We start from the raw sequence: 19488 nt of genomic DNA, 5'->3' as shown, positions 1-19488 counted from the left end.
GTTTCATGACTACAAAATCAAAGAAAAGTACAGTAAAGGTCGACTAAAGTTCCGGCTTATATTAACCTTTAGCTCACATAATTTTGTTTTTATATTTTATTTTATTATTCTCTCAGATGATATTTCTTTATTATACAAGGTGTTGAAAAAAGATGGCACCAAAATTTAGGTTTATAATACTCGTGAAAATAAACCGAAGTCTTAGTAAGCCTTACTCCAAAAAGCATTTATTTCTGAGTTATAAATCATTTTCTACTCCAGACAACATGCATGTTTAAAAAGGCATCTTATTCAAGATGTCTTAAAGATATCTCACTCATAAAATCTTTAAAACTTATATGCAAATATCGCATCATCTAACCGATAGATTGCTTTTGATGAGATCCGTTTCTTGTACGTAAAATATGATGAATGTATAAGAACAATATATGTATAAATCACGATACGGCACAATTTGTATCAGTTATATCGTGAATTCCACTTTTATAATAAAGTAGCATGCTTTTTAATTAATACCCAGACAGCACAATGTCCAAAATCTGGACATAAGACATCTTTAAGACGTCATTAAGATGTCATATCACAAGACGTCTTTAAACTTTTGTCTCGATTTTGGACATTGTGCAGTCTGGATAGTATTTTAATTACTACAAGCAATACTAAGCTTTTCTTTCATATTTTTCTTCTTGTTAACGCATTACCGTATTACTAATTTTTATTTTACAATATGTCTAAAAGTCGTCAATAATAAAACTTTGTAAGACGCCTCAAAAACGTCATAAATCAGGATCTAAGACGTCATAACGACGTCTTTCTGATAGTTTTATGACGTCATAATGTTCTCTGGGACAGCAGATGTTCGATATGCCATCCATTCATTTCAACATACAATTCGGCACGCATTCTCATTGAAGATCGAACATGTTCAAAAATTCTAGATTTATTTCAGACTTGTTTACAAGAATTTTCAACTTTCTGTATCAGTTTATCCAATATGTCAATCGATGTGGCGTACACTATGCTCTTCAAGTGTCTCCATAAATAAGAGTCTAACGGATTTGAATCCGATGAGCGAGGTGGCCATGCAACTGGACCGCCACATCCTATCCACTTTTCTTGAAAACTATTGCTTAAATGTTGTCTAAAAACAATCATGAGGAAATGCGCAGGAGCACCATCGTGCGTAAACACCACATAAATTGACATAATGAGTGAACTGATACAGAAAATTGAGAACTCTTGTCAACAAGTACGAAATAAACCTAGAATTTTTGAACGTGCGAGATGTTCAATGAGAAAACGTGCTAAATTATGTGTTGAAATAAACGGAGGGTACATCAAACATCCGCTGTAGAAAATATTTTATAACTCAGAGATAAATGGTTTTTGGAGTAATGCTTACTGACTTTTCGATTTGTTTTTTCCCAAGTGCTCCTAAAATTGCTCCTAAAATTTGGTTACACCTTTTTTCAACACCTTGTATAAATCCAATCACTATTATTATATTACATTACTATTATCAAATATCTATTAGCGAATTTAATAAACAATATAATAAACAATTTTTGTTATTTTAAAAATTTTATATTAACTTCAAACGTGTAACTCATATATATTCATCTATTTATCTCAATATTTAAAGAGCTACATGTTATAATGGAATTATAATGGGATTATAATGTGTAATTTGACTTTTCGACGACGACTCACTTGGTAGCGACGGAAGGCATTGGTGCTTGACTTAGGTTTCTCTGCAGAAAGTCGATGCGGTGATGGAGGGACGGGTTCATCGAATTGTTACCACCGGACTTAACGCCACCCAGACCCCCGAACGGACCCGTGCAATTCGCTATATTGCTGTTTCCCCTACGAGTAAAACAGAAAATCTTAACACGCTAACTTAATAACTCAATGTAATCATTTGAATTTTTGAGATTATCAAATGTAAACCCGACCTTCAACTTACGACACATGCCGATCATTCTTAGGTGAGATAAGTGATGAAGAGCCGGTTGCTCCAAATTGTTGTTAAACTAACTAATAGTTAGATCATGTCTATCTTTGTCTAATTTAAAGGAAAAGACATATGATTTAACTATTAGTTACTTTATCAACAGATTGGAACCATCGTCCTCTGTTCGTGTTGCCTGCCCTTTTTGCACTTAGAATTTTCGCTTTCTTTAGGCCTGTTCTTTTTAGCTAAACTTCTTGCACATTTTATCTTTTCTCTTTTTCTCTCCAATGTGAAAAGAAAAACAGGGAAGATGAACCGTGCAAAGAAGTTCAGCTAAAAAGCCCAGTGCATATTTATCTCGTTTTAAGTGCAGGAATTTTTGGGAATTTTAAGCAACACGAACAAATCTATTAATACAAAACATAAAAGTGCACACGCCGTGACATATACAAATGATAACATAAGAAAAGAAAATAACACATAGTATAATTTACAGAACCATAACGAGTGATTTAATATAATTGCACACTATTCATTTACTTAACTTTTATCTCTTAAGAGGTTACATACCTTTGACAGGTCTTAAAATTAGGTAAAAATTGAAATTATTTTCCAAAAATTTCAATAACAAATATTAAAAATTGAGGTCCTGGCAATTTTTCAACACTATTTTTCTTAAAACACTACTTTTGATATCAGGAATATTTCAGATCAGTGATTCAGAGACTAGTGAACCGATTTGTATGCCATTTTTTACAGCTACTTTCAAAACAATAATCTAGTCCTTCACGTAGAATTTTTCAATTTATGGTTTAGTTTTTATAAATAAAAGAATAACCGATTTTTAGGTAAAAAATTGCATTTTTCACTACAAATCGCTGCTATTTTTCGAAAAATTAATATTTTCAAAATCGGCTATAAAAAAAACTAGTTTTATTCATCTAGTATCTAGTTTAATGGAAAATTTTTGTTTTTTGTTTTACATGCGAGGGGGCGGAGATATCTCTGGTACTGTGCAAACGCCATTTTTACAAACATTATTCGAGAAAATAGCTGCCAAAAATAGCTGCTTTAATATTTTTGATATTTTTTGCTTCCTCATAGAGGAAGCTTTGTTTTCGTGAATTTTGTATATGAACCTTTGATTGTGTATAAAGTTGGGTCTAATCAACCAAATTTAAATGATTTATATATGAAATAGGGGTAGAAGAAACCAACAAAGAGATTGGTTTTTGAGTTTTTGATGCCAATATGTTCAGAGTGTTCTAAAATGTCGAAATATTGCATTAAAATCGCATGTCCGTATGTATGTATGTGCAGATTTGATGTCCGTGATTGCTCTAACTTCTGTAAATATTGAGATATTGGGCTGTTTTTTTTTTTAATCGATAGAGTATCATTCAAGAAAGAGTATCATTCAAGAAAGGTTGGTATTGAATTTGGCGATGATCGGTAAAGGGGTTCTTTTTAAAAAAAATTTTGTATTTTTTTAGAAATGTCCATGGTTGCTCTAACTTCCGCAAATTTGGAGATATTGATCTATTTCTAATTTTATTATATTTTTCAGTCTTTTCTGCCCCTATTTCATATATAATTTTTTAAGATTTGGTTGATTAGACCCAGCTTTATACGCGATTAAAGGTCCATAATTTTGATCGCATATAAAGCTAAGTCTAATCAACCGAATTTAAAAGAATTATATATGAAATAGGGGTAGAAAAGACCGAAGTAAAAATTGTTTTTTGAGTTTTCGATGCCATTGGTTGATTAGACCCAGCTTTATACGCGATCAAAGGTCCATAATTTTGATCGCATATAAAGTTAAGTCTAATCAACCTAATTTAAAAGAATTATATATGAAATAGGGGTAAAAAAACCGAAGTAAAAATTGTATTTTGAGTTTTCGATGCCAATGTGTTGCTTATGTTCGAAAACGTCGAATTTAAATTTATTGAAGATCGGTTTTGAGAATCGGCTATCCATCAAATAACTTAGGGTAGATTCAACACCAAATTCAACACCAATCTATCTTCAATAATACTCTATCCATAAAAAAAAGTGTGCAAGTAAAAACTTGCACATTGCTTCCTCATAATTTTTAAGTGTGCAAGTAGAAACTTGCACATTGCTTCCTCATAGTTTTTAAGTGAGCAAGTAGAAACTTGCACATTGCTTCCTCATAGTTTTTAAGTGAGCAAGTAGAAACTTGTGTGCACATTGCTTTCTTATAGTTTTTAAGTGTGCAAGTAGAAACCTGCATTGCTTCCTCTACGAGGAAGCCAAATTAATAAATATCCACTAATAAATTATGCATACAAAAACAGGCTTCCTCATAGAGGAATCAATGTGCAGGTTTCTACTTGCACACTTAAAAACTATAAGGAAGCAATGTGCAAGTTTCTACTTGCTCACTTTTATTGAAATTTTCGAGAGATATTCTCAAAAGACTATTCTACAAGACTTGTATTTTCATTTTTTAATAAAACATAATTTTACCGGCAATAAAAATTCGTTAATTTCGACTTAGTTTTAGACCTGTCAAGGAAATGTAATCCCTTAACCCATTAAATCCTAGGAAACCCCTAAGTGTTTTTTTTTCTGTTATAAATTCTTGAAATTTTTGTTATAAATCACTCAAATAATAATTATATAGATTTATTCTACTCAAAAAGGTAGACGAAATAATTTATTACAGTTGAATATTTGTCAGTAAAAGGGGTCGTTTTTCTTACCTCCAGCTTTAACTTTATCTATTCCTTCAGTTACCCCACCCCATCACCGACTAGATTTTCGAAAAGAGCAACTCTTTTTACCGCTAAATACCAATTGCGGTCTAAAAATTTTGATTAGGGCTCCGAGTTATAAGGACTTAAAACAGAAAAGCACGTAGGAGATTTAATAGGAAAATAATTTTATATAATATTTGTTTTAATTATTATTAATGTGATCAATCACAAGTAATCTAAACAGCAGATAAATATACTCGCCAAGGTTGAAGTAACGGGATTACAATTTAACATTTAATAATTGTAAAACGCTATAAAAATTACTCGCGCTGGAGTAATATACAATATACCTGGATGCGTTAACGTAACAGGCTAGAGCGTCTTTCGGTTGACTGACACTTTCGTACAATATCCCTAGATTAGTCCAAGCAGCTGAATGGGATTTGTCTAGTTGCACGGCGCATATGTAGGCTTGCAGTGCATCCATAGGCTGATTCTGCTGCTGATATAGTACCCCTATACTACACCACGTGTCCGCATTGCCTTCCGATTTTTCGACTGAATTTCTATCGAGCACATGAAGAACATTATTAGTTCCCAAGCAAAGAGGAGAAAATTATAAATAAATCTGTATAATATAAATATATAACGTGTATAATAAAAATGTGTAAAAATATATAATAGTATTAAATCTACAATACTTACCTTAATATTATATTCAATATCTTTGTATTACATTGGAAAATTTCTTCTAAAACTTGTAAAACGTCTGTTTTTTTGACTATACTCCTATACAAATATTACAATAAACAGATTATAATAAATGAATAAAAAATATAATAAATAAAAAAATATAATAAAAAAGTATAATAAATAAAAAAGTATAATAAATAAAAAATATGAAAATAAATGTATTTTAGAGCATGCGTATATAAAAAGTTTTTTCTTTCAAATTTTGAAAAAAATCTAAAGCATTCAAAGAGGGTATCGAGAAAATTTTGTCTTAATAGAAAAAATGTTTAATTTTATTTTAATTAATAAAAATTGTTTTTAAACTGCGCGATGTCATTTTTAAGTTTACTTAACAGGAACTTTTCCATTTAATACAGTAAAAATTCACACACTGTTGTTTATTGAAATTGCAATGCCAGAAAGCCAACTTTAATCCTAAGTTCCTTTATTTGTTGTATAAAACGTCAAATTCGAAGTGTAATTGCAAAAAAGGCACAATTATACATAAATCAAATAAAAAAATAACTCTTGTTAACTCTAGTTAAAATACGTTCCACAGTCTAAAACCTATTTCTTCGTGTTGCAATTTCAATTGACAGACTCGCATCGATATCATACCTAACTTTGGGGTGTCATTAAATAATGACCCATTACCTGTACGCGATAAACGCCTCATGCACTTTTCCGGAAGCGGCGAGACAACGTCCTAAAAGGTAAAGACTTTGTCCGCTTTTCGGCTCGGCATCGATGGACTGCTTCAGGCAATGGATAGCTATGTTTTGCTTCTGCGGCCTGCTGATGCCCAGCACCGTGCACTCAACCACATGGTACATCCATCCTGCACGAAAGAACAGATCCGAGTGATGCACGTGTCGCAGTCTCGTCGTTATTTTCTTCTTTCCCCTGACATTGAAAACTGTCACGTCATTACCTCGACGCTACATGACGAGCTAGAGAGCTAGACTGAATAGACTCTCTCGCAGGTATGGCCCTATTGGCCTTAGGGTTGCCCCCGGCAGCAGTCGTTTTTACACGCTGGCTGCTGGCCCTTCTCTAGGGGGGCTGTCTCGAATTACCCCCCCTTCCCCTGCAAACATAGGCGCAGCAGCGCGAAAAACGACCCTCTCGACGAGACTAGAAAAATCCTAAGTGATTTTCGCGCAACGAGCACTTGTATTCGTCAGTTACCTTTGAATTGGCCGTCGAGTTCCAGAAAATGCTGATTAACGGTAAGATGTTTTATTAACTCTGTTCCCTTAGATCGATTAAAATCATTCAATTTTCATTAAACAAAGAACACTGAATAATTATTTAAACCTCTCTCAGGATGCTTTTTTTCCTTTAGAATAGTATATTATAGTATTATGTAATATAATATTCCATAATATGTATTATAGTAAAAAAAATAATATTAATCCTTTCGCGCGACCTCGATATAACGACGTTGATTTATGGCCGCTGCTTCTATTTCGCGCGATGCGTGTTTACCTGTTGATACCCACGGATTAATCGTCGTGGGAAAAGCGAGGCGTCGGTCGGCAAGAAGTTGTTATTTGCAACAATAAATGCGCGACCGTAAATATATAGGTGAGCACGTGGCAGAACCGCACGTAGGAACTGGCCGAGTTAATAAATTCCTCCGATCGGTCAATTTCAACCTAATTACTCTTCCATCTATTCAAGCCTTAATAATTATTTTATTTTAATAACGAAAAAGAACATGAAATCCTCTTGATAATGATAAATTAGCAATAATTATTAGGCCTTCGCTTTCAATATATTTGTCGTACATTTTTAGTTTATACTTTATTTCAATTCACGGGCGAGAACGTGCAAATTTCGAAATTCTCTCGAAAATATCGCCGACAGTTTGTTCACAAGATTAAAATAATCACCGACACGCACGACATGTATACCGTCGCTTCGCTTGCTCGTCTATACCTTTAATGTTATTTATTCACCTGGCGTATTTACCTGTCCTAAACGCCACATTCACATATGCGTATTGATTTGCAAATCTGCCTGACCTGCCTTTAAATTGGTCCACCTGGCCACGGTCGGATCCCAAAAGCTCGATTCGAGTTGAATCTGTCAGTCGGTTTAAAGCATTCAACCGATCTCTCGGAAAAACTTCTCTCAATAATCTCACGTTTGAAAAGATTAGTTTTCATTAAAAATAAAAACATAGAGTTTTCAAGATTGTATACATTCTTGTCTCTGATCTTCAGGAAAGGTTTCGTCGAAATTTTTGAAGGAAAGTAAAACGTGAAAATAAAACAATTTTTCGCGCATAAACACGTAAAAAAATTGTTGAACGCGTTCTTATGAAATATTAACATCATTGTAATTTTTTTAAATTAAAGCGACCTTTTTACACAATTTAATTCTCTTGATTATTCCGCATAAAAGCATTAAAATAATCGTAAAAGAGAATTAGTTTACTTCTTTCTCTACTCTCTCTACTTATTGTTAGAGAAATTTACTTCATATTTTATTTTGATATATTTAGATATATAAAATATATATAGGATATATATGTGTATATATATATATTCGTTTTCACTTTCAACTTTTACGCACAGAATAATAAAATGAATTAATCGATGTAAAAAAAAATGTATCTATAGCTGGATTTAAAAATCGCGAATGCTATACATAAATGCTATATAAATATAATTGAAAACAATTTTACTGTAATTAATGTGTGATGATAGGAGTTGAATTATTCCTTACAGCTATTCAACACACAGCTATTCCCGGCGAAACACATTGCAAGTCGAAAGAGAAAGAGAGAACGTTCCTCCTCGCGGAGGAAAAGAGAGCGGACGAAGGAGGACTACAAGACAGAATTCCAAAAAAAAATGGAAGCGAAGCGGGACCGGTCGCTTCGCCGGGACGGTTCGCCGACACGCGAGGAGCCATAAACGAGCCGTAAAGTGGATGTCACGTTCGTAACGCTCGCAAACATCCTCGAGAAAGCTCTGAAAGAAGAGAATAAGACGTGCGGACTTTCACTATGGAGCGATCCGTTCTGAAGAGTGAGAGAAAAACGCTCGACAGGCCTGAAAGCCCGAGACATACGTCACGTCGGTGTCGCTCGGAAAGTAATGTCACGGCGATTAACTTCTCGGAAAGCTCCAAGGACCTTTATTAAGATCTCTTTAGACGCACGCGGGAAAGGATCGAAAGAATGTTTTTATTTTAAAAGAAAAGAAAGTATGCGTCTCTAACTTGCTGACTTCCACGATCTGCCTACGTTTCCTAGTCAACAAGAGAAAAAAAAGAGATAAGGCCTCCGCGCGACTCGGCCTTAGTAAAGATAGCGAAAGGGTGATTTTTCCTTTGGATCGTCGTGTCTTCAGCCTCACGGATTCGGCCGAAGGCTCTCAGCGGGCCGGCTGCACTCTGCCAAGTAGTCTGCAGACACGTGTATTGATTTATTCCGGGTTAGGGTGGACTGGGGATGAGACGGAGAGGCAACACGGGGAAGGAGAGAGTGAATGAACGAGGGACAAAGAGGGAAGGAGACGCCGCGTGAATGGGTCAGAGAAAGAGGGTGCGAGGCTCTAGTTGTGGGAAAACTATCCTTAGCTTCTGTTTCTCTCGCACCTGCCTTACATTTCTCTCCCTTCCTCCCGTTTCTATTCCAGACTGGCACATAGACTACCGAATCGCGACGGGATATGGCGAGGGACATTAAAGTGTCCCCCTAGATCTAGGATCGCGGAACCCCTCCGATATTTTCCAAAGTAACACGGAGTAAGAGTTGCAACGTCGACAACTATGATATTCTGTTTTCAATTATTTACGTTTTTACTTGATACTTTTTACGAAAACTATATTTTGAAATAACTATACATATCAATAAATAAATCAATTTAAAATATCAAAGTTATCAATTTTAGTAATCTTTGTTTTTATTTATTTTTTTATATAATGTCTTAGATAATAATAAGATAAACTAAACAGATTTCGACTAATTAAGTATAAATTTCAAACAAAGCAATAATTTTAACCCTCCGTAGTCACACCTATTTTTTCAAACAAGGAAGTCACTCTGGGTCATTTTGACCCGAGACGAACTTTGACCGTTCGCCATTTGACCATTTATCCACCAATCGTGTTGAAAAAATTCTCGAATGCACTTGCGATGTTGCTAAATTGATTGCTATAAAAAAAGAAGGGCCTCAAGAATTTTTAACATATAAAAAAAATCGCAAAAAATTTCTTTAAAAAAAATTTTTTTTTAACTACAGCTAGAGGGCGTCATGCCCGCCAATTTTCAAGTTACGCGCAAGATATTTACAAGCAAAGTTGAGGCTCGGGTCAAATTGACCCGGTGTGACTACGGAGGGTTAAAAGAACTATTTATCTAATTATCACAAAATTATCGTAAAAATTTCTAACTTAATTTGGAAATTTAAAAATGCTTTTATTTATAATTAAAAATTGCAAATAAATTTATTAACGAAACTTTTGTTCTTCTATTTCTTCTTACACCTCTATCGTAGCCTTCTCTGTATTAAATATTCACAGTCTACTCCTAGGGAATGTCTGAACTTTCAAGTAAAACTTTCCGAAAGTAATATTTTTGTTTCATATTCCTCTTTCCACAATACTTTAAATATTTATATATAAAATATTTACACACTCCCCCGAACTAAATAAAATGCGTCGGAACCTCTAAGTATTTCCGAACAACATCTTTCACCGTCCTTTTCCAGTAAGAGCTCCAATATTTACACAAAATATCCTGGCAGGACAATTTTTCTCTTTCCTTCTCCTTAACATCAAACGATAATTTTTATGACGTAACCGATTAAACGCGAAGAATTAAGTTTTAAAGATGCAAACTGATGATAAAACCTGATTCCTCGTCTAATTTCCAGATTTTGCTTGAACATATTCTTTGTAAGCCAACAATTATTTACAATGTTTGTCAATTAAATTTTCTTAAAAAGTCTAAATTTTTTTCCTCTAAAGCACAACAAATTAATTTATCTTTTTTCTAAGAAACAACTAGGAATCTTAATTAGCAATAGACTTACCTAGTTGACGGCAGATGTCGGCCTTCAAATGCAACGGCAGGACCTTCTCCTTCAGCAGAGCCTCGTAATGCTCCTTGGCCAGACGGTACTTGCCCTGAACCTCGTACAAGTGAGCAATGTGGAACTTGACTGCAACAAACACACGGAAGACGATTCCTCGGTGAACTTCTTGATAAAGTCATCAGGGTCGGTTCTCTCCCGAGACTAATAGTCGCGAAAGAATTAAATTATGCCGATATGTACTCCGTCGAAGGCGAGCTTATCAGCCGGACTCGAGAGGAGAGCGGAGATCATCGATCAGGACTGATTCGAGGTTTGATTAATTTGCACTACGTCGATAAAGAGCAGCGAAGCGCGATAAGCACGTGCGCGAGACTGGCGCGCGAGCTAAGCTCAGCCGGCTATTTAAAAGCGCGACTTCCGGCGGGAAATTATACATTCCCGCGCGAAATTCTCAGTATCCGAGAGAGAGAGAGAGAGAGAGAGAGAGAGAGAGAGAGAGAGAATGATTCCCGCGCGAATCATCATGTGAAAAACGTGCAATTCGGAGTCATGAATCAGCCCAGTCATCGTCAACGTGACTCATCCGCGAGAAACTTCTGTACTCAGAAACTTATTCTACATATATATAATCTGTACACGAGATGTAAAGAGAGGGAAATCCCCACGACGTCTGATTTGTGTGAACATTAATAACAAATTTCCCGATGAATTCGGAATCAGTTTTTTTCCCTCCGGGGAAAAAGGAGAGGAGAGGCTGCCGTTAATCGGGAGTTTCCCTTCTTCAAAATTAAAATTCCATTACAACAAAATCCGTGGAAATTAACGAAAAATGTAATCTGTCTCTGTAAAGGTTAGGCTTAAAATTTTTTGTTTCGATAATCAGCATCATTATCGCGTCACTTTACGAAAGATGTAAATCTCGTCAACTTCATTATTCGCAAGTTTATTATCGAGAAATATTCAGGTCAATTTTCCAGTTATTTTGATTAGATAAATGCATGTTATTGCCTAGTTGCTAATGGAACCGAAAGTTGGTCACGAGTTAGGGTCGCGCGCAAAAGATAGACAAGATTTAAAACCAGTAAAACTCGTATGACTGTTATAAATAACTTAAGTCAAATCACAAATCTCGTTACACTATCAAAAGAAATATTACTTGTATTAGTACAAAAGCTACAATTCTCATAACAACAATATATCCACATATTTCTATAAGAGGATAAGATTGCCTCTTTATTGAAAAGGACATACTATTTCGCTCACATTCGCACAACATTCGCTATTATATTCGCACCATTAAAGATATGTTACTTATGTCAAAATAACAGGATAAAACTGAAATTTACAGAGATTGTGCACTTATATATCCCAAAAACCTGTGTTAAATTTGCGACCGATTGTCCGACCCGTTTCTGAGATATTTGCTTTAAAAGTTACAGAAATTGTATATATATATATATATATAGATATACTTCCCATGTAAATATCATAATATGTATCTCTGCTCACGTACGGTAAAAAATGAATAAAATTTTTATGGTATACTTCTATGACATCGAGAATTGCAATTACAGTTTTCTAAGATTTTCTGATTATATTTTATTTTTCAATTTTTTAATGATTTATTTAAACAATATTAAGTACAAAAATGGGGCAAAATTGCGATTTTTACGCTTTTTCTGTTCCAATATGATAACATGTTGTTTATGAATAATTTCTGAGATTAGCTCTACACTGTTTAATCAAGAAAACAAAATTATACTACATATAGCTATCTGACATACATCTTTAAGTTAGACCTCTTCATTTGTCATAGTCTACCTTCTTTAATTTCAGAAATAAAATATCATCTATTTAAGGAGGTTCTACAGATAATGGATGTATCTAAAAATTGGAAAAAACTTCATGAACGTATAAATTGAGATGCGAGAAAAGTGCTCGAAAAATTTTAGCATTGGTTATCGTGTAAAAATTTGCAAAAATGAATTTTGAAATCACAGTTTTTAACATGAGCTACATATGGCAGAGGGGCTCTTGGAGACAAGAAACGAGATATTAATTATATAAAGGCGACCTACCAGAGATTCAAAACACGGAGCTCTTATAGATCTTAATCTAAGCTTTTCAGAAATATCGAGAAAAACAAGGGTTATCGCGTAAAATTTTGTGATATTGGCTATTGAAACAGGCCATATCACAGTTCACGTAACGTGCTTCGAATAACAAGGGAGATTTGGCAATGTCGCAGCGACTGCACCCGCGCGAAAAGTGTACAGCCAGTACAGCACCACAGTATAACAACGCCTCAAACTTAAGCACCTATAACGTTTACGAGCGCTTACGGAGAAGTACTCGCTCTAGAATTATGTGAAATTGTGAAATAACCACGGTCATATGAGCAAAACTGTCAAGTTCGCGACGTTACCACATTTTCTTCCATGTATAAGCCGCCAGAGTCAAAGGAGCACTTACACGATATTTTTAATTATTCCTTGCTTCGACTAATATGGGTATGATATAAGCTCTAACGTCATCAAAATTCACGAAAATATTTTATGAATACTTAGAATCGATGAATTTGAAGATTTTCTCTTCATCTCTCAACTGACTAGAGAGTACCTGTAGAACCTCCTTAAAATATTCTGTGTATACAGAACGTTAAAATGTTGATTAAAAAGTTTCTTGAAGAATTTCTTGTATTAAAAATCAGTCTTAACTTTTTTATTTGACAAATATTAGAGCTAAAGTGTCAAGCAGTTCTTTGAAGAAACCACTGAATACAAGATTACGCGAGAAGGAGTTATCTCGCTGACATGAGCATCAGGCAAAAGGCGGTCAAGTTCGGCGAAGGAAAGTGAGCGAGCGATTATAGAGTCGCGATGCGCGGGGTGTCGGCTGGAAATTTTCCGGCTAACGGCGCAGATAAAGGGACGAGCACTTACTCTCGAGCTTGGAGAAGGAGGCAGGTGTGGTGGCATCAATCAAAGCGAGGGTCAGATGCTTCAAGGCGGCGTCGAACTCAGCGTGGACCTTCAGCATCAAGCCGAGCCGTAGGTGAACCTCGCAGGCCCGTGGAAATCCTGGTTCCACCCACAGCACCTGCTGGAACGCTTTCACGGCCCTGGAACGCAAGAACGGTGCAAGAACTGTTATTAATCAAGCAAACAATTAAATAAATTTTTGTTATATATAATAAATTGTTATATATAAATAATAAATTCTTGGATCATTGGAGTGAGTTTCTCTTTTCTTTTTACTTCTCGGTTCTTTTTGTTAATTAATATAGGTACCTCCACATTTATTATTTAACTTAATTTATCCTTTTACAGGCCAATCGCATTAGCCAACTTTTGTGCCACCATTCCCGTATGAAGCAACCTTTAGAACTAGGAATCCAAAGATGCTCATCCTTTCTGTCCAAGAACATGAGGTTTTTTATTTTATTTCTATTGTATCATTGGCTGCGTTCAGCAGAACGCAATAGTTTTCAACCGTTTTATGATTCTCTGCTGAACGATTCTAAGCGCACTCAAAGTCTCAATACGTTCACTCAGCGGTCGCCATGATTTTCAGCGACCTAAAAGTACGCTGTATCTCAAGCAAAAGTTATCACCAAAATAACTGCCTCCAGTGTATTAACATCGCTGAGAATAATAAATATAAATATGGGGGAGTCCGGGAGACTTGACTATAGAGGAGAGTTGAACCACTTCAAATATCTCGTTCATATTTTGAACAAAGAGCTCAATCCGAGCACGTGACAACATGACGATTGGTAGTGCGTTTCGACTGTGATTGAGACAAACGTGTTTTAACGTGCTTGGATTGAGCTCTTTGTTCAAAATTTGAACGAGATATTTGAAGTGGTTCAACTCTCCTCTATGGTCAAGTCTCCCGGACTCCCCCTACATATAAAAATATTATTTATAATGGAATAGATACAGTGGAAACACACAGAAAGTTACAAAATGGTATGTTTATATAAATATTAATATAAGAAAATAAAGAAATATATTATAATTATAATTTGGATATACTCGGGTTAGCACGCATATAACAGAATAATAGATTAAATCGTTAAATGTATACAAAATATGTAATACTTTGATGCATTATACTTATTAATTAAATGTAATATGTACTAACTCAAATTATAATATTACTATAATAAAATGTACATACCTTCTAATGATGTTTGTGATACATCTTATAATATATCATGCATTCCTACTATCTCTTGGTAATTTTCTTCAAAATAATTATTGAAAAAGTTTACATAAGTAGGGGAAACCGGGGCAAAGTCGGCCCTTTTTTTCGGTGCCAATTTTTAACAACAAAATAAATAATTTTAGTGAAATATAATATACCATTGTAAAGAGTGAACCCTTGGCTACAAATTTTATATAGGCATTTTTGGTCTACGTCGCTCTGTTCAACCGGTTTAGAGTAAAAACGACAAAGGTACCATGCAAAAATCAAAAAGTCAAAATTCCCGGGGCGGAGTCGTGTCTTCATTCTCGGACTGAATTTTAAATAAAGATACATAATTTTGATCATAAAAAATAATAGAATACACTTTATTCATTGTTCTTAGTAGAAAAATGGAAAACGGAAAATTTCAAGAAAATCAATTTTCTTTTTCGCTAACAATTAAAGCATGTAAAAACAGAGTCTGACGAGCGCACACACTCGTTGTGTGCCTTACGCCTGCACAAAATGCACTGTTTTTCATCGGCTCTGTTTTCTATTATCTCCGAGCATACGCAGCACATATTATTTAGCTTTCTTGACTCCGTTTTGGCTTGAAAACGACTTCGCCCCAAACACAAGTTTTAGGTTTGGTCGCTTATAAAATAATAGAAATCAATGAAAATAAAAAAACTGCACTGGATTCGTATTCAACATGCATTACTTTTTAGAATCACTTACTTTGAGATTCGGAGAGACAATAATACTTAAGATATATTACAAACTTTCGACGTGAAAGAAATTTTACTTTCGACCTGCGAAAACACGTTTGCTCGAGCGTTTGCTTCGATAAAAATCACAACATGGCACGTAACTTCACTAAACTCCGTTGGTCCCGTGGGCACCATAAGCCGCGCTTACAGTATTAATGGCGAGTTCACACAACATACAGATTTCGAGATAATTGCAAAAACGACATCGCGTAGTCCATACCACAGTCCATACTATATGTGGATGACGTTTTGCTTGACAGCTTGACGTTTTACGTACTTTTAATTCTAAAAATTATGGCAACCGCTGAGTGAACGTGTTGAGACTTTAGGTGCGTTTAGAATCGTTCAGCAGAGAATCATAAAACAGTTGCAATACTGTTGTGTTCTGTTGAACGCAGCCGTATTGTATCGCTGAAGATGGCTCGAAATGAAGCGGAAACGTTTATTTTTGGAATTCATGTGGAATATACATAATAAAAAATCAAAGTATATCTACAACTTCTACATCAACCGCTTTACTCTTATTGCCCCCCATTTAGTTCAAATTTTAAATAAATTGCGTTTTAAGACGCGATACAAGAGATAAAATAGTTGGAACAAGTTTTTCAAAGATGTAATTTGTGCATTTCTACAAAAATATTATTATAAATGTTTAATATACGTCAGAGTGTTTCCTAAGTAAGTACAAAAAATTTAAGGAATATTCCGTATATAGCTTATTTTAGGAAGAAAAGGTTCCATAAACATATGCCCTAAATATTGCTTTGTTTTCAAAATACCTACAGAGTATCAAAATAATTTTTAAAAAATGAAAATTTCGAAATCTGGAAAACGTTTAAAGATATTTTATTCAAACTTGGTATGCGTACATGCGGTATTAAGAACCATTTTCCAGTATCGCTGAAACATTTTTAGATCCACCAGAGGCGTGCGTCTTTGACACCCTGTATTTTGAAAACAAAGCAGTTTAGGACATATGTTTATAAAACCTTTTCTTCCTAAAATAAGCCACGAAATATTCCCCTCAATTTTTTGTACTTATTTAGGAAACACCCTATATCGCACTGTGTTTCGCACGCAAATTCAATGAGGAATTGCTCGACGATTTTTTAAATCAAGTTTCCCCTTTGCAACGTAAATGTCAGAAAGACTCAGAGTTATTTGTTTTACGGGAAACTTTTCGATCTAAAGGCTGATCTACAATTAGCCTGATCTACAATGTGCTCTTTGCTTCCTGTTTTTTGCTCTTAACCTGTTTGCGACTATCCCGTATTTCGCAATTGCGTCGCGTAACGCGATGTTTTTTGTTCTCTATCGCCCAAGATAAAAATTGACGAATTTCAGAAGAGACAAGAAACATCACGTTACACGACGGAATTGCGAAATACGAGATAGTCGCAAAGAGGTTAAGAGCAAAAAACAGAAAGAGCACATTGTAGATCAGGCTTAAAAGTTTCCCGTAAAACAAATAATCAACAGAGAGAGAGAGAGAGAGAGAGAAATTACATTTTTCAATAAATTTCAGATGAACTAGAATCTTAACTCGAGACTTATAAAGATACGAGATGGTATCTCGAAAATAAAGCATGAGAAAATTTCATTCTACATCTTTTATTTCTTCATAACGTTTGCTTTCCTTTCCCGTTCAAATGATTCGGAGATCCTCCAACTTCGTAGAACTAGGTATTTAATCATCACAGACAAATTTATTTTGTTACATTGTTAAGTTATTGTCGCAATTATCCAAGCGAAATTGCTTCACGCTGCTCTTTGCAGTGCTTCTTGCTATCCGTAAACTTTCACCGCCGTATGCACGCGACGCGGCAAGGTGAACACGCAGGAAGTGGCTAGTATGTAGTCGCTGTCACGCGACAATGTGGCCCCGCGAAAGAAAGGAAGGGGGAGCGGCGATGCGCGTAACAGTATATAACAATTGTCGCGAACGGCATATCGCATTAGCCCGCGTCGTGCGCGACGGTAATCGATACGCGCCGATCGATCGTACGGATGCACACGGAAAACCGGAAACGAATAATATGCGTGTGCCAGCGAAGGAACATACCGTGGTGACCGTGGCGATGACTGTAATATCGAGGGCTTGTTCCGCGCGATCCGCGATTGAACGGCTCATTTCATAGATCGCACTAAAGAGTATTCTTAAAAAGTGAAAATTACCGTGTTGCAGAACTCTCAGGAATTACAGTCCTTGCGAAAGATTTTCAAGCTACAGTAGATTTGTGGAGAAACGTGAGAAATTATAGAGATTGTGTAATTACAATACAATATAATTTTAAAGCAGCAGATAATTTTAAGTAGAAAATATAATATAAATTGTGTAATTACAATATAATGTAATTTTATTATAAAACAGAAGATAATTATAATATAATATAATTATATAAGGGTCGTTCAAGTGAATTAAACAGACTCGGTTTACTAAATAGTGACGTCACTGGAGATGGGACACCTGCCTAAATATTAGGGGTGTCTATATATAGCACTATCAGCAACAGTGTGATATGTATATTTACTTATGTACATATTCTAATACTGTCTTAAATTACACTTTACTCAAATAGCTAATCCATGTTTTATTTGAATGACCCTTATACATGTATCTATGTATATATTAATTCTACCTTAAATTATAATTAAATACATAATTAATAATAATAGAAATAATTTGCAATATAAATTGCATACTTGACAGAAGTCACATAAATCACATAATCACATGAAAGAGATAAATACATAAAAATTAATATCCGTAAAATTTAATGAAGGAACATTTTTATCTATAATTTTTTACCCGCCTGAGAGATGGAGTAAAAAATCGTTTTATTCCGAAAAATAGATTTTTCTCAATTATTGATATTTTTTTCCCCCTGGAAATTATCCTTGAAAGTTGATAGTACAAAAGTAGGTACCACGTTTTTCAAACGTTAACCTAATGCGTTAACAAAGTATCCCGATAATATGAAAACACAAAGTTTACTTTCGTTAGGAGGGGTGGCTGCAGAGGAGAGCGCGCGTCCCACGAGGGTGTGCCTTCGATCGCAATTTTATTCAGAGCGTCGTCGTCGCTGGACGCAAGCCAATGTCAGTTTACAGCCAGGCAAGAGCAACGTCGTCGAAGACGTCACTTTCGTTCCCGTTAAACGACGGTCATTTGTGACGGTTATATATAGGTCACAGCATCAGCATACAACTGAATTCCCTTATCTCTTCGAAACTCGTAGTACACCACGTTTTCCCCTCCCCCCTCCATCTTGCCCGCTTTTTCGCACCAAACTTTCACCATTCTATTCTTATAATTTTTCGTTCGTATAATATACGTTTCTTCTTACACTTTATTCTCGTCTCGCTCGATTTCTATTGTTATATTTTCAGCTTTCTCTCCTTTTCGTTTGTAGTGCGGTTGTTAAGAAGCGGATCGTCTAAAGCCCCTAATTATTTGTTTATTAGAAAAGCATGCCACGACTTTGTGTGTCAGCCCCTGCGCGGGTCCACGCCAGCTAATCTTCCCTATATCGTTCCAATTTTAGTATGCGCGCCGAAGCCGAAGCCGGGTACGCGTGTCGGCGTTGCTGTATATACGTGCATATACACACACTATAGCCGCCTGCATGTGAGCGACACACTTTTCACAGAGCGGGGTTACGGCACACTTTTCCTATCCTAAGCGAGTGCGGTTATGAAACACGAACGACGTAACGTAAGCGCGCGCGGCCGCTTACGATTATCTCGCACGCGCGATAAAAGCCCGTAACAACTGAGCCGCCGCCTTTCACTAAATGCAAGCTGCATTTTCGCGAAACGGAACTTACCGGCGAGTTGCGATCAAAAACGAGCAATAAAGCCGTGAAGAAGTTAAGATTGTCCGGCTCGCGAACCCCGTGGTTAATATTCGGCATGATATTAAATACACGATTAATTGGGCGCATTCTGTAAAATGCGGAACATACTCCAAAACCTTATACTTTTCCGCCAGAGAGCGGAATGTATCTTTGCGAAACATTAGAAATAAAATTCTGCGCCGACATCAAATATAATATGACTGAATT

At 35.5% G+C, this 19488-nt stretch overlaps 1 protein-coding gene across 4 annotated transcripts in view; it reads right to left on the bottom strand.

The window, feature by feature from the left end:
• LOC139821878 (histone demethylase UTY-like) overlaps positions 1-19488 on the bottom strand; it is a 121179-nt gene that overhangs the window by 11454 nt on the left and 90237 nt on the right. For 3 of the 4 annotated variants that reach the window (XM_071793259.1, XM_071793258.1, XM_071793261.1), the window contains 6 exons: positions 13406-13584; positions 10461-10589; positions 6067-6250; positions 5386-5469; positions 5031-5246; positions 1711-1866 (listed from right to left, as the gene is read on the bottom strand). In XM_071793259.1, coding sequence (XP_071649360.1) covers positions 1711-1866; positions 5031-5246; positions 5386-5469; positions 6067-6250; positions 10461-10589; positions 13406-13584 — 948 coding nt within the window. The remainder of the gene's footprint in view (positions 1-1710; positions 1867-5030; positions 5247-5385; positions 5470-6066; positions 6251-10460; positions 10590-13405; positions 13585-19488) is intronic. The other variant, XM_071793260.1, reaches the window with a different exon arrangement.

Source organism: Temnothorax longispinosus, chromosome 11 (assembly GCF_030848805.1).
Source record: "Temnothorax longispinosus isolate EJ_2023e chromosome 11, Tlon_JGU_v1, whole genome shotgun sequence".
Lineage (NCBI taxonomy): Eukaryota > Metazoa > Arthropoda > Insecta > Hymenoptera > Formicidae > Temnothorax > Temnothorax longispinosus.
This window is presented reverse-complemented; position numbering and strand designations above follow the sequence as displayed.